Raw genomic sequence first — 22,591 nt, 5'->3', positions numbered from 1 at the left:
GGATGGCCACCCATGGTGTCTGATTCTAACGTGGGGGCATCAGCTGTTTGTCCACCTTGTACAAGCTCTGATGGCCAAGCAGGGGGCATCCCGGAGAGGTGACCTGGAAAGGAAGGGTGTGGGGAGGCCTGAGCCAGGTCCAGGAGGGAGGCAGTGAGGCCCAGGAGGGAGGGGGTGTAGCCCGAGAGGGAGGAGGTGTGGCCCAGGAGGGGGAGGGCGGGTGTTGTCTCAGCCCCTGGGAGGGGCCTTCAGCTCTTGGAGGAGAGTTCCTGTTGGAGGAGTCAGGCAGGCTTGCCAACCCACACCACTGCCGCCTGAAGTCTGTCTGTCGGTCAGTCACTGACACGGGTCTGCTGTGGCCACAGCCCTGCTTGGGCAGATCCAGTGAGGTCGGCACGAGTGGGCCCGAGGGCTGCCCCGGAGCTAGCACGGCGCTGGGGTCCAAGCGAAGTTTGCTTTCAGTGGGGGCGAGGAGCCTGAAGGAAGCGACAGCTGCTGCCAGGTCAGTGCCAGACCCTGCCCCAGCCCCACAGAGCCACACTGACCTTCACAGCCCAATCACCCCGTTGCCACCCTGGGATCCCGGCCCACCCATCCTGACTCCTGCCCCGGGGTCCCCACTCATGGCCCCACTGACCCCAGCTCTGGGCTCGCCAGTCCACCTTCGGCCTCCCTCGGCCCTGAGGGCCTGGACCCACTGCGCCAAGTGCTGGCAGATGAAGGGTTGGACAGCGTGGCCCTCGGGAACCCCCAGCATGCCAGGACTCCTGACAGTGAGCAGCTGCTGGGGGCCACAGCCCCAGCCTGCCCCTGGGCCAGGCCCGTGGGGGAGAACGAGGAGGAGGAGCAGGGAGAGGAGGAGTGCCCCGTGTGCACAGAGCCCTACGGGCCCGGCGAGCACCGCTTGGCGCTGCTGAACTGCGGTCATGGCCTGTGCGTAGGCTGCCTGCACCGGCTGCTGGGCACGGCCCCCAGCGCCGACCTGGGCCGCGTGCGCTGCCCACTGTGTCGCCAGAAGACGCCCATGCTCGAGTGGGAGATCTGCCGGCTGCAGGAGGAGCTGCTGCAGGCCGATGGGCCCCAGCGCCCCCCACCACCCACGCCACCCACCCCCCCACGCCGGGGCCCTGGGCCCTGGGCCTCCCTAGAGCACCGCTACCAGCTGCGCTTCCTGGCGGGACCCGTGGGCGGCCGAGGCTTCCTGCCCTTCCTGCCCTGCCCGCCCTGCCTGGGCGCCCGGCTCTGGGCCCTGCGGGGACGAGGGCCCTGTGCCCGCCGCCTGGCCCTGCTGGGCCTGCTGGCCCTCGAGCTGCTGGGGCTGCTGCTCATCTTCACACCGCTCGTGCTGCTGGGGCTGCTCTTCATGCTGCTGGACCGCTCCAGCCGCTGAGCAGCGCCCACGCCTGGATAGCCCTGACCACCAATGGACTAGAAGGCCCAGACTGGCTGCGTCCCGAAGCCTTAGTGCCAGGGGGCCTTGGGGGCACCTTGCTCTGAGGCCTGACGACCAGGTGAAAAGCCGAAGGTTGACAGGCACTAGTCTTCAATCAAGACCCAGGAGCCTGTGTTCAGCCCCTGACCCAGCCAGAGACTCCAAAGCTCCCTGCTGCCCAGACATTGGCCACCAATGCCTGAGGACAGCACTGGAGGAGGTCTGTGACCAGGGCCCTCAGTGGACAGACATCATACTGACACTGGGCAGTCTCCACCCCCAGGCAGGCCTGGCTGCAGAAGGGGCACAGCCCACACGACAGCGAACAGCACTGGTTCCTTGGAGAGGGTGGGGCCCTGGGCAGGGGCTGCAGACCCTCACCCCCCGCTGCCCGTGTTCCAGATTAGGACCTGTGTGTGTTCCCTGAAGATCATGGCAGCCAAGGGGAGGGGCTCTTGCTGTGCAAGCTCAGCCCACAACGGGCCTCCTCCCGCCAGGTCAGGACCTGAGGAGGTAGTCCCAAGCTGCTGGGGGTCCAGCACACGCCCCTGAGCTGCAAGGGACAAGGGTCCAGCCAGGCCTTGGAGCCGGAGCATGCGGGCTGGGACCCCTGACCTGGGGCCTTTATCTGAAGGACGGGCGCAGTCAGCACCACCTCTGGGCTGGTTGGGGCCATGCCAAGCACTGTGCCTGGCACGAGCAAGTCTCTCAATAAACAGTGGCTGCGGCCAGGGCACTGTCCCCGCGCTGTTCCCACACCTCTACTCCATCGTCACCATCCACATGCTCTCCTCCACATTCTCCATCTCCAAATCCAGGGTGTCCCAGTGCCAGACCGGAGGCCCCTGGGTCCTCACCTCACCACCACCTCAGCCAGCCCTGGTCCCAACCCTGGCTCAGACTGGCCCAAAGCGGCTCCCACACAACCTCAGAGGGCCAAGTAGGCACCAAGAGCCAAATGGACTGAGTTGTCCTCCACGCAGCCACCCCCATGTCCAGTGGCCAGTGCAGAGGAAACATCCTCGCTTTGCCCAGCTAGGACCGTTCTGCACACCTGCCCACACCATCCTTCCCGGCGTATACAGGCAGCTGGCTCTGCACAGATGTGTGGGGCATTCATGTGCGCACGCGTGCGCACAAACACGCACACAGCCAGACCCAGCCCTCCTGAGCGGCATGCTAGGCCCAGCCCGGCCCCTGGCGAGCAGCGCAGGCTGACCCCAAGCAGCAGTGGGCCTCCCTCTGGCGGCTCCAGGCTGGACCCTGTCTGGGCTGCAGCTCTGGGTGCCCATCCTGGCCCAGGTCTGGGCACAGGCCACAGGAGTGGGCTTCAGTCGAGGGAACGAGGTGCAAACTTTGGCAAAGAGTTTTAATGGCAAAGTTGGCTGCAGCGACAATGCCACACGGGTAGGGGCCAAAAGCTGTGGTGGGCGAGGGGTCAGCGGGCGACAGGGCAGGGCCGGGTCCCTGACGAAGCGGTGAGTGAGAACGGGCAGGCGGTGGCAGGCGGTGGGCGGGTGCTACATGATGGAGCAGGCGGACAGCGGGTTCCGCACGTGGCAGGTGCATGCGGCCCCACAGTACTGCCGGAAGGTCTGGTAGCAGCTGCCCTCAGGCTCACCCCCCCACTGACCCCCGGATGGGGCAGTCAGCGCCTCGGGTGGCAGGCGGCTCAAGATGGACGTGTTGACAGCCAGCGCAGCCAGGCCGTAGTCAGTGAAGAGCACAGTCTCGCGGCGGCAGGTGGGGCAGGAGATGAACTTGTACTTGGGGCAGGACTCGTAGAGGATCTGCAGGCACTGCTCACACACAGAGTGCAGGCAGGACAGCACGCGGGGCCGCCGCTGGGTGACGTTGTATGTGTGCCCGCAGGTGGGGCACTCCAGGGGCTCACCCGCAGCTGGTGCTGCTGCGGTGGGGGCCCCAGAGGCGGCAGGGCCAGGCCTAATCACGTACTGATTCACGATGACCTCGTCTGCTGGCGCCACGCGGGGGAAGCCCAGCTCTGCGCTGCCCTTGCGGGGCCGACGGGGCAGGGGTGGGGTGCGGGGCGCCCCTTCCAAGGCAGGCATGTCCCCCCCACATGCCTGGTTGACGATGATCTCTGTGTCTGAGGGCCAGGCGCGCTTAGGTGCCAGAGCGGGGGTGGGCCGGGGTGCAGGTGGGAAGCAGGGGGTGGCCGCCTGCAGCTCAGGGAACTTCTCCGGGTGGACAATCTTCATGGCCTCCATTTTGAGGATGACATGGGGGCCCTTCAGGCAGGACATGAGGAGGCCTGGCCAGCCACTGCCCGCCTCGGGCCCAGGGTCAGCCGGCATCCGGCTGTCTCCAGTCAGACTGGGTGTTTGGGTGGGTGGGGGCATTGGGTGGGGCCGGGGGTGAGGAGAGGGGGCAGCATCCTGGTCCTGCCAGGCCTGGTGAGGCCTCTGGCCGCCCCGTGGACTCCTGGGGGCGGCCGGTGAGAGCTGGGGGGGCAGGGCCCCCCCCAGTGGCCACAGCGGCTTCTCGGGTCCAGTCCTAGGAGGAGGAGGAAGGGGCGGAGGAGGGGGAGGGAGGCGGGGGCAGGGGAGTGTGGGGGGCTGCCCTGGGCTGAAGGTCTGGCCCAGGGGCTCACCCAGGGTCTCTGGCTGCTGAGGCTGGCAAGGGGGCGTGGGGGGGGCTCCCCCTGCAGCCGAGATTAGCAGTCCCCGGGCCGGGACATCCGGGTAGGCACAGGCTAGGTGGGCCCCATGGCTCCAGGACAGGGCGCCCAGCGAAGGCAGCTAGCCTGAGCCCTGGCTGCGGGCGGACCCGGGCCGCGGGTTCGGCGGCGGCAGGAGCGGAGGAGAGGCCTGGACCAGGCCCGAGCTGCAGGTTAGAGAGAGCGTGAGGGCAGTGCCCAGGCCGACCCTCAACCCCCTCGCCCTGCACAAAAAACCGGGCGCCCGACCTCTGACCCTGACCCGCGCTGGACTGGGAACCCAGCCCCCTCCTCCGCCCCTGAGGCGCGACCCCTGCCCAGGTGGGGAGGGGCGGCAAGTCGCGACCCCGCGGCCGTCCCGCCCCGCCCGCGCTCACCTGCCCCAGCCTGGCGTCCCCGGGCCGCGCGCCGCCGCCGCAGAGGTTGTCTCAAAGGCAGGCCCGGATGCGGCGCCCGCGCCTCGGCCCGGCGGCTCCCGCGGCTCCGGCGGCTCCGCGGCGACCTCGGGCGATGGCGCGGCCGCGGCGGCTCCCGGGGCGCGGGGCGCGGGGAGCGGGGCGCGGGCGCGGGGCTCGGCGCGGCGGCGGGGGCGGCGGCAGGTGCGTGCGGAGCGTGGCGCGCTCTGCGGCGGAGGCGCGGGGACCGCAGTGCGCGCGGCGCCCGCCCGCGCCCGCAGCGCCACCCCCTGTCTGGGGACCCGCGCGGGGTCCGCGGGGCGGGGCCAGTCTCTCGGCCACCCCTCGATCCGCCGCGGACCCCTGCGTGCCCCCCGCTCCAGCCCTCCCCACCCGGTTCACGCCTGGCTGACCCTGGGTGCTAGTCAAGCCTCCCCTGCAATTCTGGAAGGGAAATCCTGCTTTTCGCAGCCGGAGGCCTCACAATGCCAGAGGGAGGAAGAGGAAGGGAGCCCAGAGGTGGTCCCAGGAAAGCTGGTTCCCAGGGCCCCACCCTGGGACTGCCTTGCGTCCCCCCCGGAGTCAGGGTCTCTGCTTGTCCTTCCACTCTCCCCCTAGTGGTCATGCCTCTGGAGTGTTCCTGCTCACAGGTGCACCCAGGCTGTCCCCAGACGATGTGACCATTAGAGGATGGGAGGGGGTGGGCAAGCAGATATCAGAGGAGTGGAGGGAGGGAGGGACCGTGATTGGGAGAAGGCTCCCAAGACAGGACGGTTGGACAGATGGGTGGGGTGAGGGGTATGCGGAAGGTCAAACAGAGGGCTAGATGGGCCACAGTGGGGCAGCCCACGGAGGACACGCACCTACCCAGGGTGGGGTGGCCTTTTCCGGCATCCCATCAGGTCAGCACGTGTCCCGTTGCCACATAGTTGTGTGCTCACCTGACCCCACCCAGCAGAGGCTCCATTCCTTTCTGCTTTCTGGTCAGGTCAGGCTTCCCCGCTCCCCTGGGATGCACTCTGTCTGTGGGGAGCCCTCAGGTGAGAAGGGGAGGAAGGACATGCTGGCAACGACGGGCCAGGGGGCCAGGGCTGCGGGGGCCTCCAGAGTGCTGTCCCTGCCACGGCCGCCACACCAGCGCTGGGCCCTGCACCTGACCCTGGACAGTCCAGTCCCTTCTGGCCACAGCTCCCTCTCCTCCATACAGACCAGGCTGCATCTGGCTGTAGGCCCAGCCCCAGGTCCTGCAGGGCAGCCGAGCCCAGAGAGGTCGGTGTTCCTGGTGAGGGAGCCCGCGTGTGCAGAACAGGCTGGAGGAGCGTCCCTGCCGCATAGGCCTGACGTGGCCGCTGTGTGACCTCGGGCTAGTGTCTGGGCCTGTTTCCTCGGCCATTCAGCGAGAGCAGGCGCCCGGCGGAAGGGACAGCGAGGGCTTTATGGGGCCCTGGCATGAAGGTGGGCAACTGAGGCAGCCCCGGCCAGGGGACGGCTGGGAGTCAGCCTGGGCCACGGGGTCTGCTCCCCACCGACCCTGGGCTCTCACCCAAGGAGGGACCAGTCACCCTGCCCCACCCCTCGCCCGAGGCCCCACCCCGCCCTAGGGATGAGGTCCGACCCTGTGCAGCGCCCCACACTCCCCCGCCCCGAGCCCGCCCTGCAGAGCTGGGGCGGTCCAAGCTCGGTCCTGGACCGTCCGAGGCCAGCAGACCCCGAACCGGGTCTTTAGGGAAACCCTCGAGCGCGGAGGCTTCTGGGGAATAAAGTTCCCACCGGCGGCCCTAGTCCTGTTTCGCGCATGCGCCATCCTCCGCCTCGCAGCAAGGGGCGGAGTCTGCAGGGGCGGTGGGCAGGGTTTCCGGCGCCTGCGCAGTGGGCCTCTGTCGTCCACCTCTGAAATACGGGGTCCCGGGCTGGGTTCCCCCCACATCCGGTGCTGCATCGTAGAACTCATGTCTGGACAGGTCTAACCGGCCGCACACATGCCAGCCCAGTCACCCTGGCCTCTGGGCCACGTCCGACTTGATCCTGCCCGTCCTGGGGGTTCCCCCGGGCGCCAAAGACGAGGGGTGCGGGTCCGGGCCGCACCCCACTGCCCCGGTCACCCCAGGAGGAGCTCACCAGTGCCAGGCCCGGAGCCCAGTGCTCACAGCCACTGCCACCCTACACACAGCGACCCTGTGTGGCTAACGCTCCGCGCCGCCTTACAGATGAAGGTGGGAGGGGGTGCGAGGGCCGAGGATGGGACCCTGGGGCGGACTTGTGCCCCCCAGCCCGCCAACCAGAGGGAAAGTGTGGTTTCAGAAATGAGCTGGAAACGTCATTTGTGCATGAAGCCCATGTCGCCAATTGTAAGATAAGTTTTATCGGCAAAGGTGTGTAAATCAAACATTTTTTATTAGTTAAAAAAACAGCAAACCTCCGAGTAGTCTGCTCCCACCATCTTGGTCTCTGTCTGCCGGGTAGAGGCTGTGGGTCGCAGCGAGGACCTCTGCCCTCTGCCTCGAAGCAGGGGTTCTGAGGTGTGCGTGATGGCTAGGGTCCCCAGACCACCTGCAGGCCTGGCATCTGAGGGCCTGACCCCAGGCTCACCTCTTGCCTTCCTTCCTGGCAAACTGCAGATCTCTGGAAGGCCCAGGACATACTCCAGATGCGTTGAGGCTGAGTCACCCGGGCTGGTGGCTGCCACCCACCAGAGAAGCAAGGGTGGGCAGCCGCTGTGCAGGAGCTGGGGCCTCCTGAGATCTTGGGAACCCCATCTTTGAGCCCCGCCCCATGGCCCCGCGGCCCCGCCCCTCCCTAGGAGGGAAAAGGCGGCTGCCGGTCTCTCAGCTCACAAGCACGGGGACCTGGCCCAGCAGAGGAGAGGAGAGACTGCTGCCATCGCCACGTCAGGTGGGTCCTGGGCCAAGGGGCTTCCCTGCACTGGGCTCCCCCCTGGGACGAGCTCAGCTGTGTCTCCAGCCATTCCCAGCTCATGGCAGGGCACCACCACTCAAGGAGGGGAAGGACACTTGGGGGGCGGCTAGGAGACACTGGCCCTCTCTCTCACGGTCGGCTCACTCCACGCACACACACACTGGCACACAGGTCTTGCACACTCTGGTGTCTCCACAGCCTGGCTTTTCCCAGGGTGGGCTTTCTTGGGCTGCAGCCGTTCCCCTCCACTGAGCCGATATTGTCTCCCCTGCCCTCCCCTGCCAGGCTGGGCCATGGACCCCCATGAGATGGTCGTCAAGAACCCGTATACCCACATCAGCATCCCCCGGGCTCACCTGCGGCCTGACCTGGGGCAGCAGCTGGAGGTGGCTCCCTCCTTGGAGCCACAGCCTCTGCCTGTGGAGTCCTGCACCCCAGAGCCCACCAGACTCCTGCAGCCCACAGAGGATGCCTTAGGGCCCAAGGGCGCCAAGGGGGCCAAGGGGACTGCCCCTGTCCAGGGCCAGCAGGCCTGGCAGCAGCCAGGCAACCCCTATGGCAGTGGGCAGCGCCCAACAGGACTGACCTATGCTGGCCTGCCGCCCATCGGGCACGGCGATGACATCGCCCACCACTGCTGCTGCTGCCCCTGCTGCTCCTGCTGCCACTGCCCTCGCTTCTGCCGCTGCCACAGCTGCTGCTGTGTCATCTCCTAGCCCGGCTCTCACTGGGCCATGGGGCCTGCCACAGGACCCCTGGCATGACAGGCCCCAGCCTCTGCTCAGGCGGCCATAGGAGCGCCTGGACATTTGGGGCAGCCACTGGGCCACTGCCATGGGCATCAGCCACCTCCCACCCTGGACAGGGGCACCTACCTGCCAAGAAGGCCAACATCTCAGCTCTGGCCCCTTGAAACGGAGCCCTGGGCACTGGTCATGATGGCAGCCCTAGGGACACCCGTGACCACCTCCCTCCAGGCCCAGGCCCCAGGCAATAAAGCACAGGGAGCTTTGTTCTGGTGACTCTTCTTCTTTGCTGCTGCCCTCTTTGTGGGGCATCCCGGACTGGACCGACCACAGGCCCCCAGCCTCTGTGGGAGTTTAGGGGTGGGGAAGCTGCTGCCTCATGACACCCTAAGCTGCACTGCAGGTCTCAGGCCTGCCCAGAGGCTGGACAGGAGGGGCGGGAGTGTGTTCCCCTGCCCTGGCCCGGCCAGGCCTGGGTTTGAGCTATCCTGCCTTCCCTAGGGCTGAGGCCGAACCTGGGAGACAGGGCCGTCTGGGGGTCAGACAGCAGGAAGATGCCGTGCATGGAACCGGGGCATGGAGCCCCGAGAAAGGCCTCTGGGAGGAGGATGAGGTTGGCGGGACTGTGGTGGGTGGGACTGGTGCTGGCAGGTTTCTGGGAGTGGGAGCCCAGGCAGCCAGGACCAAGCCCTGCCCACCTGTGAGTCACCGCCCTACCGAAGCTGGGGCATTTTTCTGGTTTCCCTCAAAACATCCAATTTCTGAACATCTGCAGTGTGGCACCCGGGCTATGCTGCTCACCCACTGTCCTGCCTCCGGGACCTGGGCTTCCTAGAGGAGGTGGGCAGAGAAGGCACTGGGCTGGGCCTGGCCCTTCGTCTGTCTGAGCAGCACTGCACGCCTGCTCAGGGGGACGTGCGGGAGCTAAGGTGCTGAGCGCTGGCCTTGCCTCACCGCGGGGGTGAGGCCAGGATGCTGAGGCAAGGAGCGAGCGATGAGGCCAGCGCTGGGCACCCTGTCATTTCTGGGGCCAGGCAGAGAGGGCTGGAGGAGGAGGCTGAGCTGGCCTCGCAGGACAGACAGGTCCTGGTGCCAGCCCTCCTCTGACCCATGGTGACTGGCCACACGGCAGGACCAGTCTCTGGGTGGGAGTGAACATGTCATTGGCCTGACTGTACAGGGACTCATGTGCCAGAGTCCCGGCCCCTGCACCGTGCCCGGCCCCCACCAGAGGATGACCCCACCCAGGGCAGCCACAGAAACCTGTCTGACCAGTCCGGGAGGCTGCAGACTGCCAGGGTACTAGGATTAAGGAAGGGCCGCTCTGGCCCTTGGCTCTCTCCCTGCCAGGTGGTGAGGGTCCTGGGGGTCCTGACCCCATCCCGACCATCTTCACATACCTCATTCTGCTGTGCCCAGTCACTGGGCTGGCCCCGGAGCTGCAGCCAGACAGATGCCAGGGGAGGTGGTCTCTGAGTGGGGCAGCCACAGTGCCCTGTGCCTCAGAGAGCATCTGGGTGGTCTCTGGGTGTGAGTGGGGATCTCCACACCTGTGCTTGAGCGCCCCCTTGGGGCTTTGCATGGCTAGCCGCTGCCCTGTGATGGGAACGTGACAGCCCCAGCCCAGGCAGAGATGAAGAGGCTGGGACAGGACAAAGCAACACGGACATGTACGCTGTGATTGAGCTGCAGAGGAGCAGGCCCGTCGGGGGTCTTAGCTGGTGGGGGTCCTGGCAGGCTTCCTGGAGAAGGCAACACTTGCAATGAAAGCTGAAGAACATGTGTCACCCAGGATGAGGCGAAAAGCTTTCCCAGCATGCGGGGGGGAGTGTGAGTGGGGGCTGGTCTGGGTAGACAAGGTGAGAAGATGCGCCGTGGAGAGCAGAACGGCAAAGCCAGGCCTGGGTCTGGGCACGGAGGGGCCGGGCAGGACTGAGAGGGGGGTGCCTTCTTTCCTGTGGCGATGGTGGTGCTGGTGGATCCAGTTGCAAGCGCTTTGTGGCTGAAAGGGGAGCCCACGCCTGCCCACAGCTACCACCTGCCTCCCTGCTGACTCGGCCGAGCTCAGCCAGTAACGCAAGCCCCAGCGAGGGAGCCGCAGAGCGCCCTGGGTTCCCCCCACCCCTGGCCACCCACTGGCTGGGCACAGCCACCCAGCAGAGCAGAAGCAGGTAAGAGAGCCCTGGGGTTCAGGCCGGCTGGGATGGGTGGGGCCTGGGGCTGAGCAGGAAGGCCATGGACCCACGGGAACCCAGGCTGTGCTCAGACCCTGGCGTCTGCTGGCCCCACCGGCCACCACCCACCCTCCCAGGTCTGCAGAGGCCTGGACTCCTGTCCCCTGGGGCGGGCTCCCAGTGTCGGGGCCCCGACCACGCAGGGCAGCCGCAGAGGCAGGCGGGGCGGCTGCAGCTCCCCTGCACGGCCTCCCAGGATGCTTCAGACAGACAGTCCCCGGATCTCCGAGGAGGGGACAGCTGCTGAGACTCGGCGGGGTGACTGCATCATCTGCTACTCGGCCTACGACCTCACCAGGCACTTGCCGCGCCGCCTCTACTGTGGCCACACCTTCTGCCAGGCGTGTGTGCGGCATCTGGACACGCGGGCCCACGAGCAGCGCTGGATCCCCTGCCCGCAATGCCGCCAGAGCACGCCCACGCCCCGTGGAGGGGTGGCCATGCTGGACCTCGACCTGGCCGCCTTCTTGGCAGTCAAGGCCGAGCAGGAGCCGTCTCGCGTGGAGCCCCAGCCCCCTGCGCCCCTTAAAGGTGGCACCGCCATCACTCAGCAGCCAGCCAGGCTCTGCCCCACCTTGGGCCCCCAGCCCCACTTCTTCCAGCCCAGATGCTGCTGCTGGGGCTGCGGCAACCTCTGCTGGGAGCCCCCAGGCAGCCCCGAGGTCTGAGCTCCACTGCAGCCACTCCTGGCAGAGGAGCTGCTGCCCGCAGCATGCCGGCATCAGGACCTCTGACTGCAGCCCGGCCCGCCCAGACAGCCTGGGGGCAAAGCGCCCGGTGCCGCCCCAGGTGGACACCCCCATGCCACAGCCTAAGGTTGGGGCCTGTGCCCATAGCACCGTGAGCCTGTGGGTGACTGCCTGCCTCTCCTGGCCAGGCTTCCCAGAGCTAGCCTGACTGCGCAGGGTGGGGGCGCTGCTGTCGGAGTCGCCCGTAAGGCCAGCCCGGGCCCGGACTGCCCCTCGTGAAAGGGTCAGGTGGCCGGTCCTCGGGGCCCAGGCTGCAGACTCGAGGAGCAGGGCCAGGCCAGGGCTGTTCCTGGAGGTCTCCCCTCCCCTATAAGACGTCCCTGAGGTGTGAGCTGGGAACGGAGGAAGAGCCACTTCCTTCGTCCCTGGCCTGCAAAGCAGCCTGTGAAGTTCATTCACTCAACAAAGCTCACTGAGCTCCCACATGTGTCAGGCGGTGTTCTGGGAGGTCCCCTGTAGGCACAAAGTCACTGCTGTGGCTGGTGTCCAAGGAGAGGACCCTCGGCAGGACCAGCTCTAGGCCCAGAGAGGGTGGGGACCTGCCCGAGGTCACACAGCTCAGTACGGCTGCTCCTACGCTGGGCCCTTTCCTGGCCCTCAGCTTCCTTCTGCCTCCCAGTGACCACCTCACAGCCCCTTCAGAGGGGCCAGAGTAGGTGCTGGAGGCTATGGACGCAGACACCCCCCAAGTCAGGCTGCAACATCTCCATCCCCAACTAGGCAGCAGCTGTCACTCAGGGGCCCCTGGGAGGGACTGCAGGGCCTGCCCTGGGCAGTGGGTGCCAAGACGGGGAGGGATGAGAGAATTTGCTGAGAGAACACTCTGAAACCTCCTCCTTCCCTGGGGCAAAGTCTCCCAGGCACACAGCGATGGAGGGGGGCAGCGAGCAGGGTGCTGGGCCAGCAGACCCCCTGGGGAGACCAAGTCCGAGGAGGAGGGGGAGGGGCTGGCCACAGCAGGGGCAGCTCTTCCTCCCAGCATCCTGGGAGCAGGAAGAGGACTGACCCCAAGAAGGGGCATCCCACAAGCGATGCAGCCAGTCAGGACTCAGCTCGGGAGAGGAGGAGGTGGGCTGAGTCTCCTGGTCCAGGTGGGGTTGGACAGGGGCTGGGTAGCAATATGGCCTGGGGGAGGGGCCCTGCCCTCCCCCTACTTGCAGATGGAGACATGATGCCCTCTACCCCTGGGAGCTCTGAAGGGCCCAGCCCTGCCCTGAACCCGGATCTGAACCGGATGACCTCCGGGGCTGGTGCCCTCCCTGCCCACCTGGCACAAATGGTTTCCCTCCTGCCCTCTGACCAGGAAAGGGACGACCACGATAAGGTCTGCAGAGCTTGGGGCAGACTTTTCAAGGGGCCCCCAGCCAACCAGCCGGGCAGGCAACATGCAGTGTCCAGTAGTGTTCCACAGGCGTCTACTCGTGGAAGTCCAGCACTAATGGCCGGTGCCCAGCCCTGCAATGCCCCTGGCCTGGCTGGGGGCCCGTCCAGGGAGAAATCCCACTCCAGGAGGGTTGGGCTGGGGGCATGGAGTGCCGGCCCTAGGGTGACAGTGGGACCTGGACAAGGCCGGCGCCTGGGGCTACAGCAGGTACCTGGGGGGCCCCGGCTCCTGGGTAAACATTAATGGGGCTCAGCGCACAGCAGGTCATGTGTGCGCCCAGCAGATCTTTGACCTGCAGTGGCTCCCGCCCTGTGCCTCCTCCCTACAGGTGCCCCCTCACTACCCACACAGGTAGGAGCTTCTAGAACCAGGAGGGGACCCAGGGATACCGGGGCCAGGGCTGGATAACCTCCAGGCCTAGGGCTGAGCACCCCCTGCCCCCGAGCTTCCAGGAGCTGAGGGCGAGAGAACAGCTTGGGGCGAGCAGGAGGGAGGGGTAACAGAAAGCCCTCCAGGACCTGGGCCCTGCGGACTGAGAGGGAGTCAAGGCAGAGGGCTAGACCGGGGTTCCGGACCCAGCAGGCTGAGGAGAGGAGACTTGACGTGGGGTGGGGGTGCCCAAGCCCCTTGCCCCACTCCCTATCACTGGGGGCCTGTCCCTTATCACACAGAGATGTCACTATTTGGTATCGAATTCCAAAGTCAGGAGTCTGCAGTGCCCCCGATAACACCCGACAGGAGAGGTCCCCGGGTTCCCGGCTTCAGCCACTTCTGACCCACACTGCAGCCCCCTGTGCCCTGGGCCACCCACAAAGTCTTCTTCTAGCTAGCACCAGTGAGGAAGCCGGGGAGCCCCCAGAAACTGGACTAGACTCACCTAACAGCGACCTGAGGTCATTGCAGCCATCCCCCTGTGGATTGAAAAAGGGGAGGTCACCAAGGCCAGGGGGTGGGGAGGGAGGACAGCGGCCAAGGTCTCAGATCAGGGGAGCCCAAGACCTGGTGGGGCAGGGGGAGGAGATGTGTCTGACCTGCTCTTCCGCCAGCAGATCCCAGCTTGGGCCTGGGTCTGCCCTGCCCGAAATCCATGCCGAATTCCCTCACCAGTGGCCAGGCCCCCTCCACTACTCTGGACATGGTTGGCCTGGTGGACCAGAGTCTGGGAAATGCAGGTACCAGGAGCCCCAGGGCCCAAGGCCTCGTCTGTCTCCCTGCCCACCCATCCGGCCTCTGTCCCATTGCTCTGGGTAAGCAGAGAGAGAGGCTCCAGCCCATCTCCCAGAGAGCCTACGGGGGCTCATGACAGCTCTGTCAGGGCCAGACAAGCTAGAGGCCTGTCCTCCCTGTGCTTCCTGCTTCTGAACCTCATCCTAAGCCCCTATTCCACAGTCACCTTCACCCCCCGTTTGCCCCACCTGGGGGTGTCCAGGAAACAGCTTGGTCCCTGGCCCTACTTGACCTCAACTCCTGCAGGGACCTCCAGTTCTGCCCCCATCTTGGAAGAGGTGAACATGGACCCCTGGGCCCTCCCTGAGCTGAAGGACACTGGCCAGTCCTGGAAAGGTAGGTCTAGAGGTGTCAGGTAACTGGCCAAATGGGGCTCCAACTCCCTAGGGTCTGAGTGTGGAGAGGGTCTTTGGAGAGAGAGAGGGCAGGGAGGAGGTTTGCCCCAACAGGCCCCATGGAAACCCACCATGCAGACCACTGCCCAGAGCCTTGTCCCTCAGCTCGGCTGCCTGCCCTGTCCGGAGACAAAAGCCACCCCTGCCCAGCCTGCCCTTCTTCCTCCTGCTGGCAGTTAGGCTTCTGGGAGGCACCAGGGGCTGTTTGCTTGGCCCTTCTGCAAAACAGCAGAGGAGAGAACAGAGGCCCTGCCCTGGGGGGACAGGGGGAGACCAAGCCCTGCCCTGGGGTACAGAGAGGGGCCCAGGCCCTGCCCTGGGAGGACAGAGCGGCGTCCCAGGCCCTGCCCTGGGGCACAGAGGAGGAAACCAGGCCCTGCTCTGGGGGGACAGTGGGGGGGACCAGGCTCTGCCCTGGGGGGACAGAGGGGGGACTCAGGCCCTGTCCTGGGAGCACAGAGGCGGGACCAGGCCCTGCCCTGGGGGGATAGGGGGGAGACCAGGCCCTGCCCTGGGGGGACAGAGGAAACCAGCCCCTGCCCTGGGGTACAGAGGGGGGGCCCAGGCCCTGCTCTGGGGGCACAGAGGAGGAGACCAGGCCCTGCCCTGGGGGGACAGAGGGGAGACTCAGGCCCTGCCCTGTGGGGGTCAGCAGAGGAAGTGACCTGGGAGGGGTGCTGGGTGGTACAGGGCAGGGGCTGGCTGAGGACAGCCCTGTCCTGTGTCCTCAGAGCTCAGCTTGGCCAGCAGGGTGCTCCGGGTGGTCATCGGCTTCCTCAAGGCCTGTGGGCTCCTGGGCAGCCTCTACCTCTTCATCTGCTCCCTGGACGTTCTCAGTTCTGCCTTCCAGCTGCTGGGCAGTGAGTGACCAGCCAGGCGGCCGGGGGCGGGGTGGGCAGCCAGCCCTCCACAGCCTCAGCGCACTGTCTCCCGGGCATAGGCAAAGTGGCTGGAGACATCTTCAAGGACAACATGGTGCTGTCCAACCCCGTGGCTGGACTGGTCATTGGCGTGCTGGTCACCGTTCTCGTGCAGAGCTCCAGCACGTCCTCCTCCATAGTGGTCAGCATGGTGGCCTCAAAGCGTGAGTGCCCCTCTCCTCCCGGGACGGTGGTGAGCGGTCGGGTGCGGGAGCCTAACACAGTACCCCCACAGTGCTGACCGTCCAGGCATCTGTGCCCATCATTATGGGCGTCAATGTGGGCACGTCCATCACCAGCACCCTGGTCTCGATGGCACAGTCAGGGGACCGGGATGAGTTTCGGAGGTGAGTGGGGGGAGGGGAGGGGCCAGGGGCTGCAGTCCGGGCCTCGGTCAAGGTCACCGCCCACTCCACTCCGTGCGACCGCAGGGCCTTCGGAGGCTCAGCCGTGCACAGCATCTTCAACTGGCTCACGGTGCTGATCTTGCTGCCGCTGGAGAGCACCACGGCCCCACTGGAGAAGCTCAGCGCTCTGGCCCTGGGTACCACCAGACTACAGCCTGGGGGGCGCGCGCCCGACATCCTCAAGGTGCTGACGCAGCCGCTCACACACCTCATCGTGCAGGTGAGGATGGCATGCTGGAGGGTGGGAGGCGGAGGAGACAGAGGAGAAGTTTGGGCCCTGCATTGGGTGGGGGGGAGGTGAGAGCACAGTGGACTGGGCTGAGCTGTGGGCATCTGAGCTCCAGGAGAGTCCTGAGGGTCCAGCACACAGTTGCGACCCCTTTCTCCCCCAGCTGGATGCCAACGTGATTATGGGCAGCGCCACAGGCAATGCCACCAACAGCAGCCTCGTTAAGCGATGGTGCAGCACCAGGGGAGAAATGGTGAGGCGCCTCTGACTTCTGACCTGCTAAATTATTCAGTCCCGCCCGCTCTGAGCCCCTCCTGAGCCCACCTTGCCTCACCTCCCCAGACGGTGGAGAACAGCAGCTACTGTGGAGTGGCCGCCCAAGGCCTCTGCCCCGAGAGGAACAGCTCGGCTGCCCTGGAGCAGCTGCCCTGTGAGGCCCGGTGCCCGCCCCCTGCCCCTGCCCACCCTGCACACTGGTCGCCGCTCATCTGTTCCCGCCCTGCCGCCAGGCCACCACCTGTTCGCGGGCACGGCGCTCACAGACTTGGCTGTGGGCTTCATCCTGCTGGCAGCCTCCCTGCTCGGGCTCTGCTCCTGCCTCGTCCTCCTCGTCAAGCTGCTCAACTCCGTGCTGCGCGGCCGCGTCGCCCAGGCCGTAAGGACAGTCATCAACGCTGGTGCGGGACACAGGGACTCGGGTAGGGGGCGGGGGCAGGGACACTCGACCCGGGATGACCCAGCTTCCCCCCCAGACTTCCCTTTCCCGTTCGGCTGGCTCAGCGGCTACCTGGCCATCCTCGTGGGCGCCAGCCTGACCTTCATGCTCCAGAGCAGCAGCGTCTTCACGGCAGCCATTGTGCCGCTCATGGGTGAGCGCAGGGGGCGGGCACTGGGCCACAGGTGTGCGGGCTCAGGGCCCCGTGGTGACCCCTGGCTCCCCCAGGGGTCAGGGTGATCAGCCTGGAGCGGGCGTACCCCCTCTTCCTGGGCTCCAACATTGGCACCACCACCACAGCTCTGCTGGCAGCCCTGGCCAGCCCCGCAGACATGCTGCTTAGCGCCGTCCAGGTACCACCCCCCCTCACCCCTCCTCGGCTCCCCAACCCGCTCCCACTCCCAATGCTGGCCTGTGGCTTCCCCTTGGCCCCAGTTCCTTCACTCCAGCCTTGCGGACAGAAGGTGAGAGGCCTGCCCTGGGGCCTCAGGCTGGCCATGGCCCAAGCTCTCCTGGGACCCACCTCTGGCTGCCTGCTCAGACCTGCAGCCCCACCTCCTGGGACCCCAGGGACCCTGTGGACATCTCTCAGATCCTCAGCCCCCATCTTCCTGTCCTGCGACCTCGTCATTTCCAGAATCATGTGGTCCTGGGGTGCCCTCTCTTCCTCTTTGGCAGCCCTTCCCCAACCTCCCGCCGGGGGGGCCCCTGTTCCTTCACCCCCCACTCTGTGCTCCTGGCTGTGTTCCTTTGAGGCCTCCCGGCCCTGGGGGGCCTCAAACCCCTCTATTCCACCACCTCTACCCCTCTCCCCCACCAGTCAGTTAAACCCACAGATCCCTACCTGGATGACACACCATCCTCCTGCGAAGGCTGTGCCCCACCTGTGCTGGGCACTCCATGCTGCCCTTGCCACCAGTCACAATTTTGCCTCCAGGATGAGTCCCTCCAGTCCCCCAGCTCTGTGCCCCCAACTCGGTCTCGTTTAGTTCTCCTTATTTTCTAAGTCACCCCCTCTGTGGTCCACTGCCCTGGCTCAAGCTTCCCTCCTCCACTGCCTCTGCTCGGGCGCCTGGACAGGTGCAGCTTCTGAGAGCCTGGATCTTGCTGCGCTGCACCCACAAAAAGAGATGAGCCCTGGCCCTCCCTGACTCCCATCTGCCCTCTTGCCTCTGCTCTGTCTCTGTCTACTCAGACCCTCCCAGTGCAGGGCCCTGCCCCACCCCCTCCAGGAAGCCCTCCAGGCTGCACCTGCTGCACCAGTCCTCAAATCCAGCAGCCCTTGGAAGGAGCTGTGTTCCCTCCATGTGTGGCCCTGCACCTCCTCCCCACAGGAGCAGCTGTGGTGGCCCGTGGCTGGGTGGCCAAGTCTGCTCAGGGATGAGAAGGAGCAGGGTCACCAGGCACGAGGCATGAGCAAGTTAAGCCAGCCCAGGGGAGGGTCAGATCCACGCAGCCACCAGCAATGCAGTTACCACACTGGGATGCCAGACTGGGCTCCTGACTCCCAAGGTGTTGGGGGGCAGCAGGAGGAGTGTGCTCACGCCTGGCTGGAATCTGCCCTCCCAGGTGGCCATTCTCAGCCAATGAGCAGGACCCCAGACAGGCTTTGATCTTAGCACCATTTCTGCCGGGGCAGGGGCAGGGCAGGCGTCCTGGGGAGCCCAACGGACCCCATGCCATTGGGCCCAGACTCCTGCCCCTGCCTGCCCTCCCGCCCTCCAGGTTGCCCTCATCCACTTCTTCTTCAACCTGGGCGGCATCCTGCTGTGGTACGTGGTGCCCATCTTGCGGCTGCCCATCCCGCTGGCCAAGCGCTTCGGGGACCTGACCGCCCACTACCGCTGGGTGGCCATAGCCTACCTGCTGTTCACCTTCCTGCTGCTGCCACTGGCCACCTTTGGGCTCTCCCTGGCGGGTGGCACAGTGCTGGCCGCAGTCGGGGGGCCCCTAGTGGGGCTGGTGCTCCTCATTGTCCTGGTCAATGTCCTGCAGCAGCACCGGCCAGTCTGGCTGCCCCACTGCCTGCGGTCCTGGGCCTGGCTCCCCCTGTGGCTCCATTCTCTGGAGCCCTGGGACCACCTGGTGAGCCGCTGCTGCCCCTGCAGGGCCCGCAGCCCCCCTCGGGCCGCCGGCAAGGAGGCCCACTGCCATGAGAACCCCGAGGTGCTGGCCTCCCAGCAGTTGTGAGGGGTGGGCCCCCAGGGCCCCCCACAACCCTCACCCCGCTGACCTCTGGGTGCCCTGGGGGATCCCAGTAGCAGCAAACTTCTGAGTCACCTGGATCATCTTCTTTGCAAATAAATGAGAGGCTGTGACCCGTGTGGGTGATCTTCACTTCCCGACAGGGCTGCCCGGGGACGGCCCCCGGCCGAGCTCTGAGGGGAGCTGGTGGTGGGGCAGCGCGAGGCTGCCCCCTGGCGGACACTCGGGGGCCATGGTGAGCCTGCCTGGGAGCTGGCTGCCCAGTGGGTGTGGGCACAGAGCTGACCCCCAGCCCCAGACTGTATTTCCGTTTCTCTCCACGGCCGTCAGGGACAGAAGTGGCCAAATAGCGGCCAGTCCAGAGCATGGAGACTTCTCGCAGCAAGAAGCTGGGGTCGGAGAAGGCTGGACGCTGCCAGGCCCTTCCCTGAGGGTGCAAGAGGCAAGGGTGGCCGGCTCCCACACACCACCGCCCCAAGGATGTGCACCAGGAGGCTGGGGGCCGCAGGGCTGCAGGGGGCGGGAGAGCCCACACTCAGGTTTCCGGGGCACCCCAGCCTGTGCCTTGTGGCCACAGGGGCACCACCTGCAGGGCCCTGGCAGAGCAGGTGCTCAGCCCCCAACACGTCCCAGGAAGCGGGTCCTGCCCACGCCCCCTGGCGCCGCCGCACCTGGAGCCCATAGGCGAGCCCCCTCTCTGCCAGTGCACAGGCCTCTGGGGCTGAGCGCTGGACCCACTCCAGGCTCCCACGCACCCTGGCCCCTGCCCCACCTGTGGCAGCACAGCGGGTTTCTATACAGGAGGGCTGGTCTGCGGCCGGCTGGTAACCGAACACCAAGGAAACGGCCTGGGCCTCCGGCCCCCCCAGTCTGGTGCTGCCCACAACTCCAGCCCCACTCCCCATGCCACCGACAGAAAAAGCAATCTTTGGTGAACTACTCCTCCCGAACGCAGCCCTGAGAGGGGCCACTGGCACAGACCGGCGGTGGACGGGCTGCCCCTGGTCAGGTGGCTGAGTTGCCCCGTTTTTTAGAGAGTCTGCTGCTATGGCCGGTCACCTCCTTCCGGGCCAGGAATGCTACCCTGAAGGGGGCGCACCTTCCATCCCAGCGGCGCCCCCCGCCCCTCCGCCCCAGGCTTGCCTAGCCAGACCCAGCGGGGGAGAATGTGATGGTCCGATGAGGCCAGGGAGCCCCAGGGCCAGCTCTCGCCCATGGTCCTGTCCTTTTACTCACCCTCTGGTCCCCTCAGCAACGCCCCCACCAGGCCCCCCATCCTCTCAGTCCCCAGTCCCCCCCATGTCTCCCACCCTTTCAGTTCTCTCAGCCCCCCATCCCCTCTCAGTCCTCCGCCCCATGTCGCCTATCCTTTCAGTTCTCTCAGCCCCCCATCCCCTCTCAGTCCCCCGCCCCATGTCCCCTATCCTCAGTCCCCTCAGCTCCCCATGTCCCCCACCTTCTCAGTCTCCCCCCCACCCGGGACTCCCAGCCCCTCTCAGCACCTCCTAGGTCCCCTTCCCCCAACAAGCTCCTGGGCCTCCTGAGCCTGGGGTTTCCCCTGTCCACTGAGGGACGTGGCCACCTGTCCTGGGAGCTGTGAGAGGCCTGGTGAGAGCAAGACCCCTGAGGCAGATTCATGCACCCCCTCTTGGGTTCCCCCCACTTCTGTGACCTCAGTACACTCCTGCGGATCTGACATCAGCTTCACGGTCCCTCTGATGGAAGTCTCTGAGGAGGAGCTGGGCCTGGCTAGTTCCCTGGGGACATGCCCTGCCCCCCCCCCCCCCCCCCCCCGACAATAGGGATGCAGTGAGAGGGGAAGAAAGTACCCTGTGCACCTCTCCTGCTGGGGGCGGGTGAGGCCGCCCACAAAGGGTGACCGCCAGGTCCTTTGAGGCCACGAACGACTGTCTGCCTGCTGCCACTGCCTGGCGGTAACGCACCCTCCCGCTGGGACCATGGCCACCAGTAAACAGAGCCGCCGTTGTGGACGCCTCCTTCCAACAGCTGCAGGCTGGGGTGGGAGGGCCAGGTGCCCAGCACTCCCACGGCCCCTGCCTGGGCTTTCCTGTGCGTCTGGCCTCCCCTGCTCTGCATCCTGCCAGCCACAGACACCCACTGGGCCCAGGCAGGAACACCCTTGGCTGAGGGTGGGGACCCACAGGGCCTCCTCCCACCAGCCCAGCGCAGGCCCGAGGGAGGCTCCTACTGTCTTGTTCTCAGCTAGTGTCCACCTCAAAGGGGTAATGGGAGGGGTTACGGTGGAATACCTGTTGCCAGAGAGAGAGCTCGGGGGCTCACACCTGGGCAAACGACACCACCTCTATTTTGTTACCTGTAAAGTTGAGGTGCCACACTGAACTCCCAACCCTGTGGGCACTCACAGGAAGCAGGGGCCTTTTCCAGTGGGGGTCTCAGGCCACATGGCTGGAGGTGGGGGCGTGAAGGGGGACTTTGACAAACCTCCAAGAACCCCAGCAGAGCTTTGCACCGCTCACTGGCTCACTGGGGAAAAATCAGAGCTGCTTTCTCCCTAACTTGTGGGTTTGTGACAACTCAATGCTAGGAGGCGGCAACAGCCTCCTGCTGCAGTGCCTCAGCCTTGCCAGCTGCTGCTTGGGCAGCTAAGCGACTTTCCAGGACACTGCGCGGACCCAGGACGCAGGCAGTGACTCTGTGCACCCTACCTGCGTGGCCTGTGGTCAACACAAGCGAGGTCTGCCTCCTTGGACCAGACTGTGGGGAGGGGGCTGGTCTCCTAGGCCCTGTCAGGACGGATGGCACTTTGCCATGCTGACTCACTCTCCAGGCCAGGACTGCAATCCGAGAAGCGCAACTGCAGACCCCTCTCCAGGGGATGGGAAGGCTAGTTTCTATGCCAGCCCGCCGCTGTCCCAACAATTTCACCCAGACTAACAGTTTCAGTTGTGTATACCATGATGTGCTGTAACACAGCAGTACGCCATAGTGCCTTGGCACTGGCTATTACGTGGTGCACAAGGGAGCGCGCACATTCCTTCTACAGAGAGAGAAATAAACAACCAGGTATCGCCCCCAACACCCTCGGGGTGGCGGCAAAGGTGGGCAAGAAGTTCACCGAGAAAACCAGAATCTGGAGAGGCCACAGTGGTTGCGGCAAGGGAGACCGTCTGGGCAGACGCAAGAATGCAATTATTCTTTTTAAAAATGTTACGAAAATATAGCACAAGTGTACTGTTTTTAAGGCGATTGACTAAAGGTGTGAACACATGTAATTTCACTGTTTTCCTGCATTAGTTTTTTTCCCCGCAAACAAAAATCAGGAAAAAGAAGCATTTGTCAGCTCAGGCACGTAGATTCGCGGTTGGGGTAACAGGGCCGGTGAGCCCGGAGGTCGGGGCCCGCCCGCGTCTCCACGCAGCTCTGTGCGCCCCCGGGGCCGAGGCACCACGGCGACGGGCACGGGGCCAGCGCGTCTCCACAACAAGCGTGTCCGCGGGCAGGCCCCCTCCCTCCTCGCCCGCCCCGCCCTCCGCGCCGGGCCGGGGCGCCGCGCCACGTGCTCCCTCACCTGACCGCGCCGGGAGCGGCGCGGGGACCGGGGGGACGCAGGCGGCCACGGCCCCATCCCCCCCCCGGGCCCAGAGCCCTGTCTATCTCTGCGGGCTCCGAGACCCCGCGGGCGGCGAGGCCAGACCACGCGCGCGCTCGTTCCGCGGCGGCCGCCCTCGAGAGCCGCACGGGGTGGGAGGGGTCCCCGGGCATCGCCGGCCCACCGCGGGCTGCGGGCACGCCTGGCGCTCCCTAGGCTCCGGCCCCGGACTGCGCCCGCCCGCCCCCGCTGCCGACCCCGCGCCCGCCCCCGCGGCACTGCGGCGGTTACCAGGACGCTAGCCCCACGCAGCCAATCGCGCCAGCCTGTCGGCGTGCTTTCCGGAGCCAGCCAATGAGAGGACAAATCAATCATTTGAAACATCC

General features: G+C 66.1%; 5 protein-coding genes across 6 annotated transcripts; 4 read left to right on the top strand and 1 right to left on the bottom strand.

Moving 5' to 3' along the window:
* Positions 1-544: 544 nt before the first annotated feature.
* On the top strand, positions 545-2,173 carry LOC106800742 (ring finger protein-like; the record flags this gene model as incomplete). The annotated part of the gene is made up of 1 exon (XM_014781992.2): positions 545-2,173. A coding segment is annotated over one exon (846 nt), but the record flags the coding sequence as incomplete, so codon positions are not given.
* A 571-nt stretch (positions 2,174-2,744) lies between these two features.
* Positions 2,745-4,748, bottom strand: RNF208 (ring finger protein 208). The gene is made up of 2 exons (XM_087418716.1): positions 4,490-4,748; positions 2,745-4,279 (listed from the first exon to the last, which is right to left on the bottom strand). The coding sequence occupies exon 2, from the start codon at positions 3,793-3,795 to the stop codon at positions 2,953-2,955; it is 843 nt and encodes a 280-aa protein (XP_087274842.1). The 5' UTR covers positions 3,796-4,279; positions 4,490-4,748; the 3' UTR covers positions 2,745-2,952.
* Positions 4,749-7,343: 2,595 nt separating this feature from the next.
* CYSRT1 (cysteine rich tail 1) lies at positions 7,344-8,776 on the top strand. The gene is made up of 2 exons (XM_004423691.3): positions 7,344-7,399; positions 7,709-8,776. Exon 2 carries the CDS (start codon positions 7,717-7,719, stop codon positions 8,137-8,139), a length of 423 nt encoding a protein of 140 aa, XP_004423748.3. The 5' UTR covers positions 7,344-7,399; positions 7,709-7,716; the 3' UTR covers positions 8,140-8,776.
* Positions 8,777-10,585: 1,809 nt separating this feature from the next.
* On the top strand, positions 10,586-11,082 carry RNF224 (ring finger protein 224). The gene has a single exon (XM_004423808.3). It carries the CDS (start codon positions 10,601-10,603, stop codon positions 11,069-11,071), a length of 471 nt encoding a protein of 156 aa, XP_004423865.1. The 5' UTR covers positions 10,586-10,600; the 3' UTR covers positions 11,072-11,082.
* Positions 11,083-13,608: 2,526 nt separating this feature from the next.
* On the top strand, positions 13,609-18,619 carry SLC34A3 (solute carrier family 34 member 3). 2 transcript variants are annotated; one of them, XM_004423692.3, is made up of 12 exons: positions 13,609-13,708; positions 14,010-14,099; positions 14,890-15,018; positions 15,099-15,242; positions 15,314-15,425; positions 15,510-15,705; positions 15,878-15,967; positions 16,057-16,144; positions 16,224-16,391; positions 16,467-16,583; positions 16,658-16,782; positions 18,155-18,619. In XM_004423692.3, exons 1-12 carry the CDS (start codon positions 13,624-13,626, stop codon positions 18,617-18,619), a joined length of 1,809 nt encoding a protein of 602 aa, XP_004423749.1. In that variant the 5' UTR covers positions 13,609-13,623. The 2 variants fall into 2 exon arrangements, with proteins under 2 accessions (XP_004423749.1, XP_087275685.1); XM_087419559.1 differs by having other exon boundaries at positions 13,624-13,737; positions 13,973-14,099.
* The last annotated feature ends 3,972 nt before the right edge of the window (positions 18,620-22,591 follow it).

Source organism: Ceratotherium simum, chromosome 29, assembly GCF_057802395.1.
Source record: "Ceratotherium simum simum isolate JZ-2026a chromosome 29, ASM5780239v1, whole genome shotgun sequence".
NCBI lineage: Eukaryota > Metazoa > Chordata > Mammalia > Perissodactyla > Rhinocerotidae > Ceratotherium > Ceratotherium simum.
This window is presented reverse-complemented; position numbering and strand designations above follow the sequence as displayed.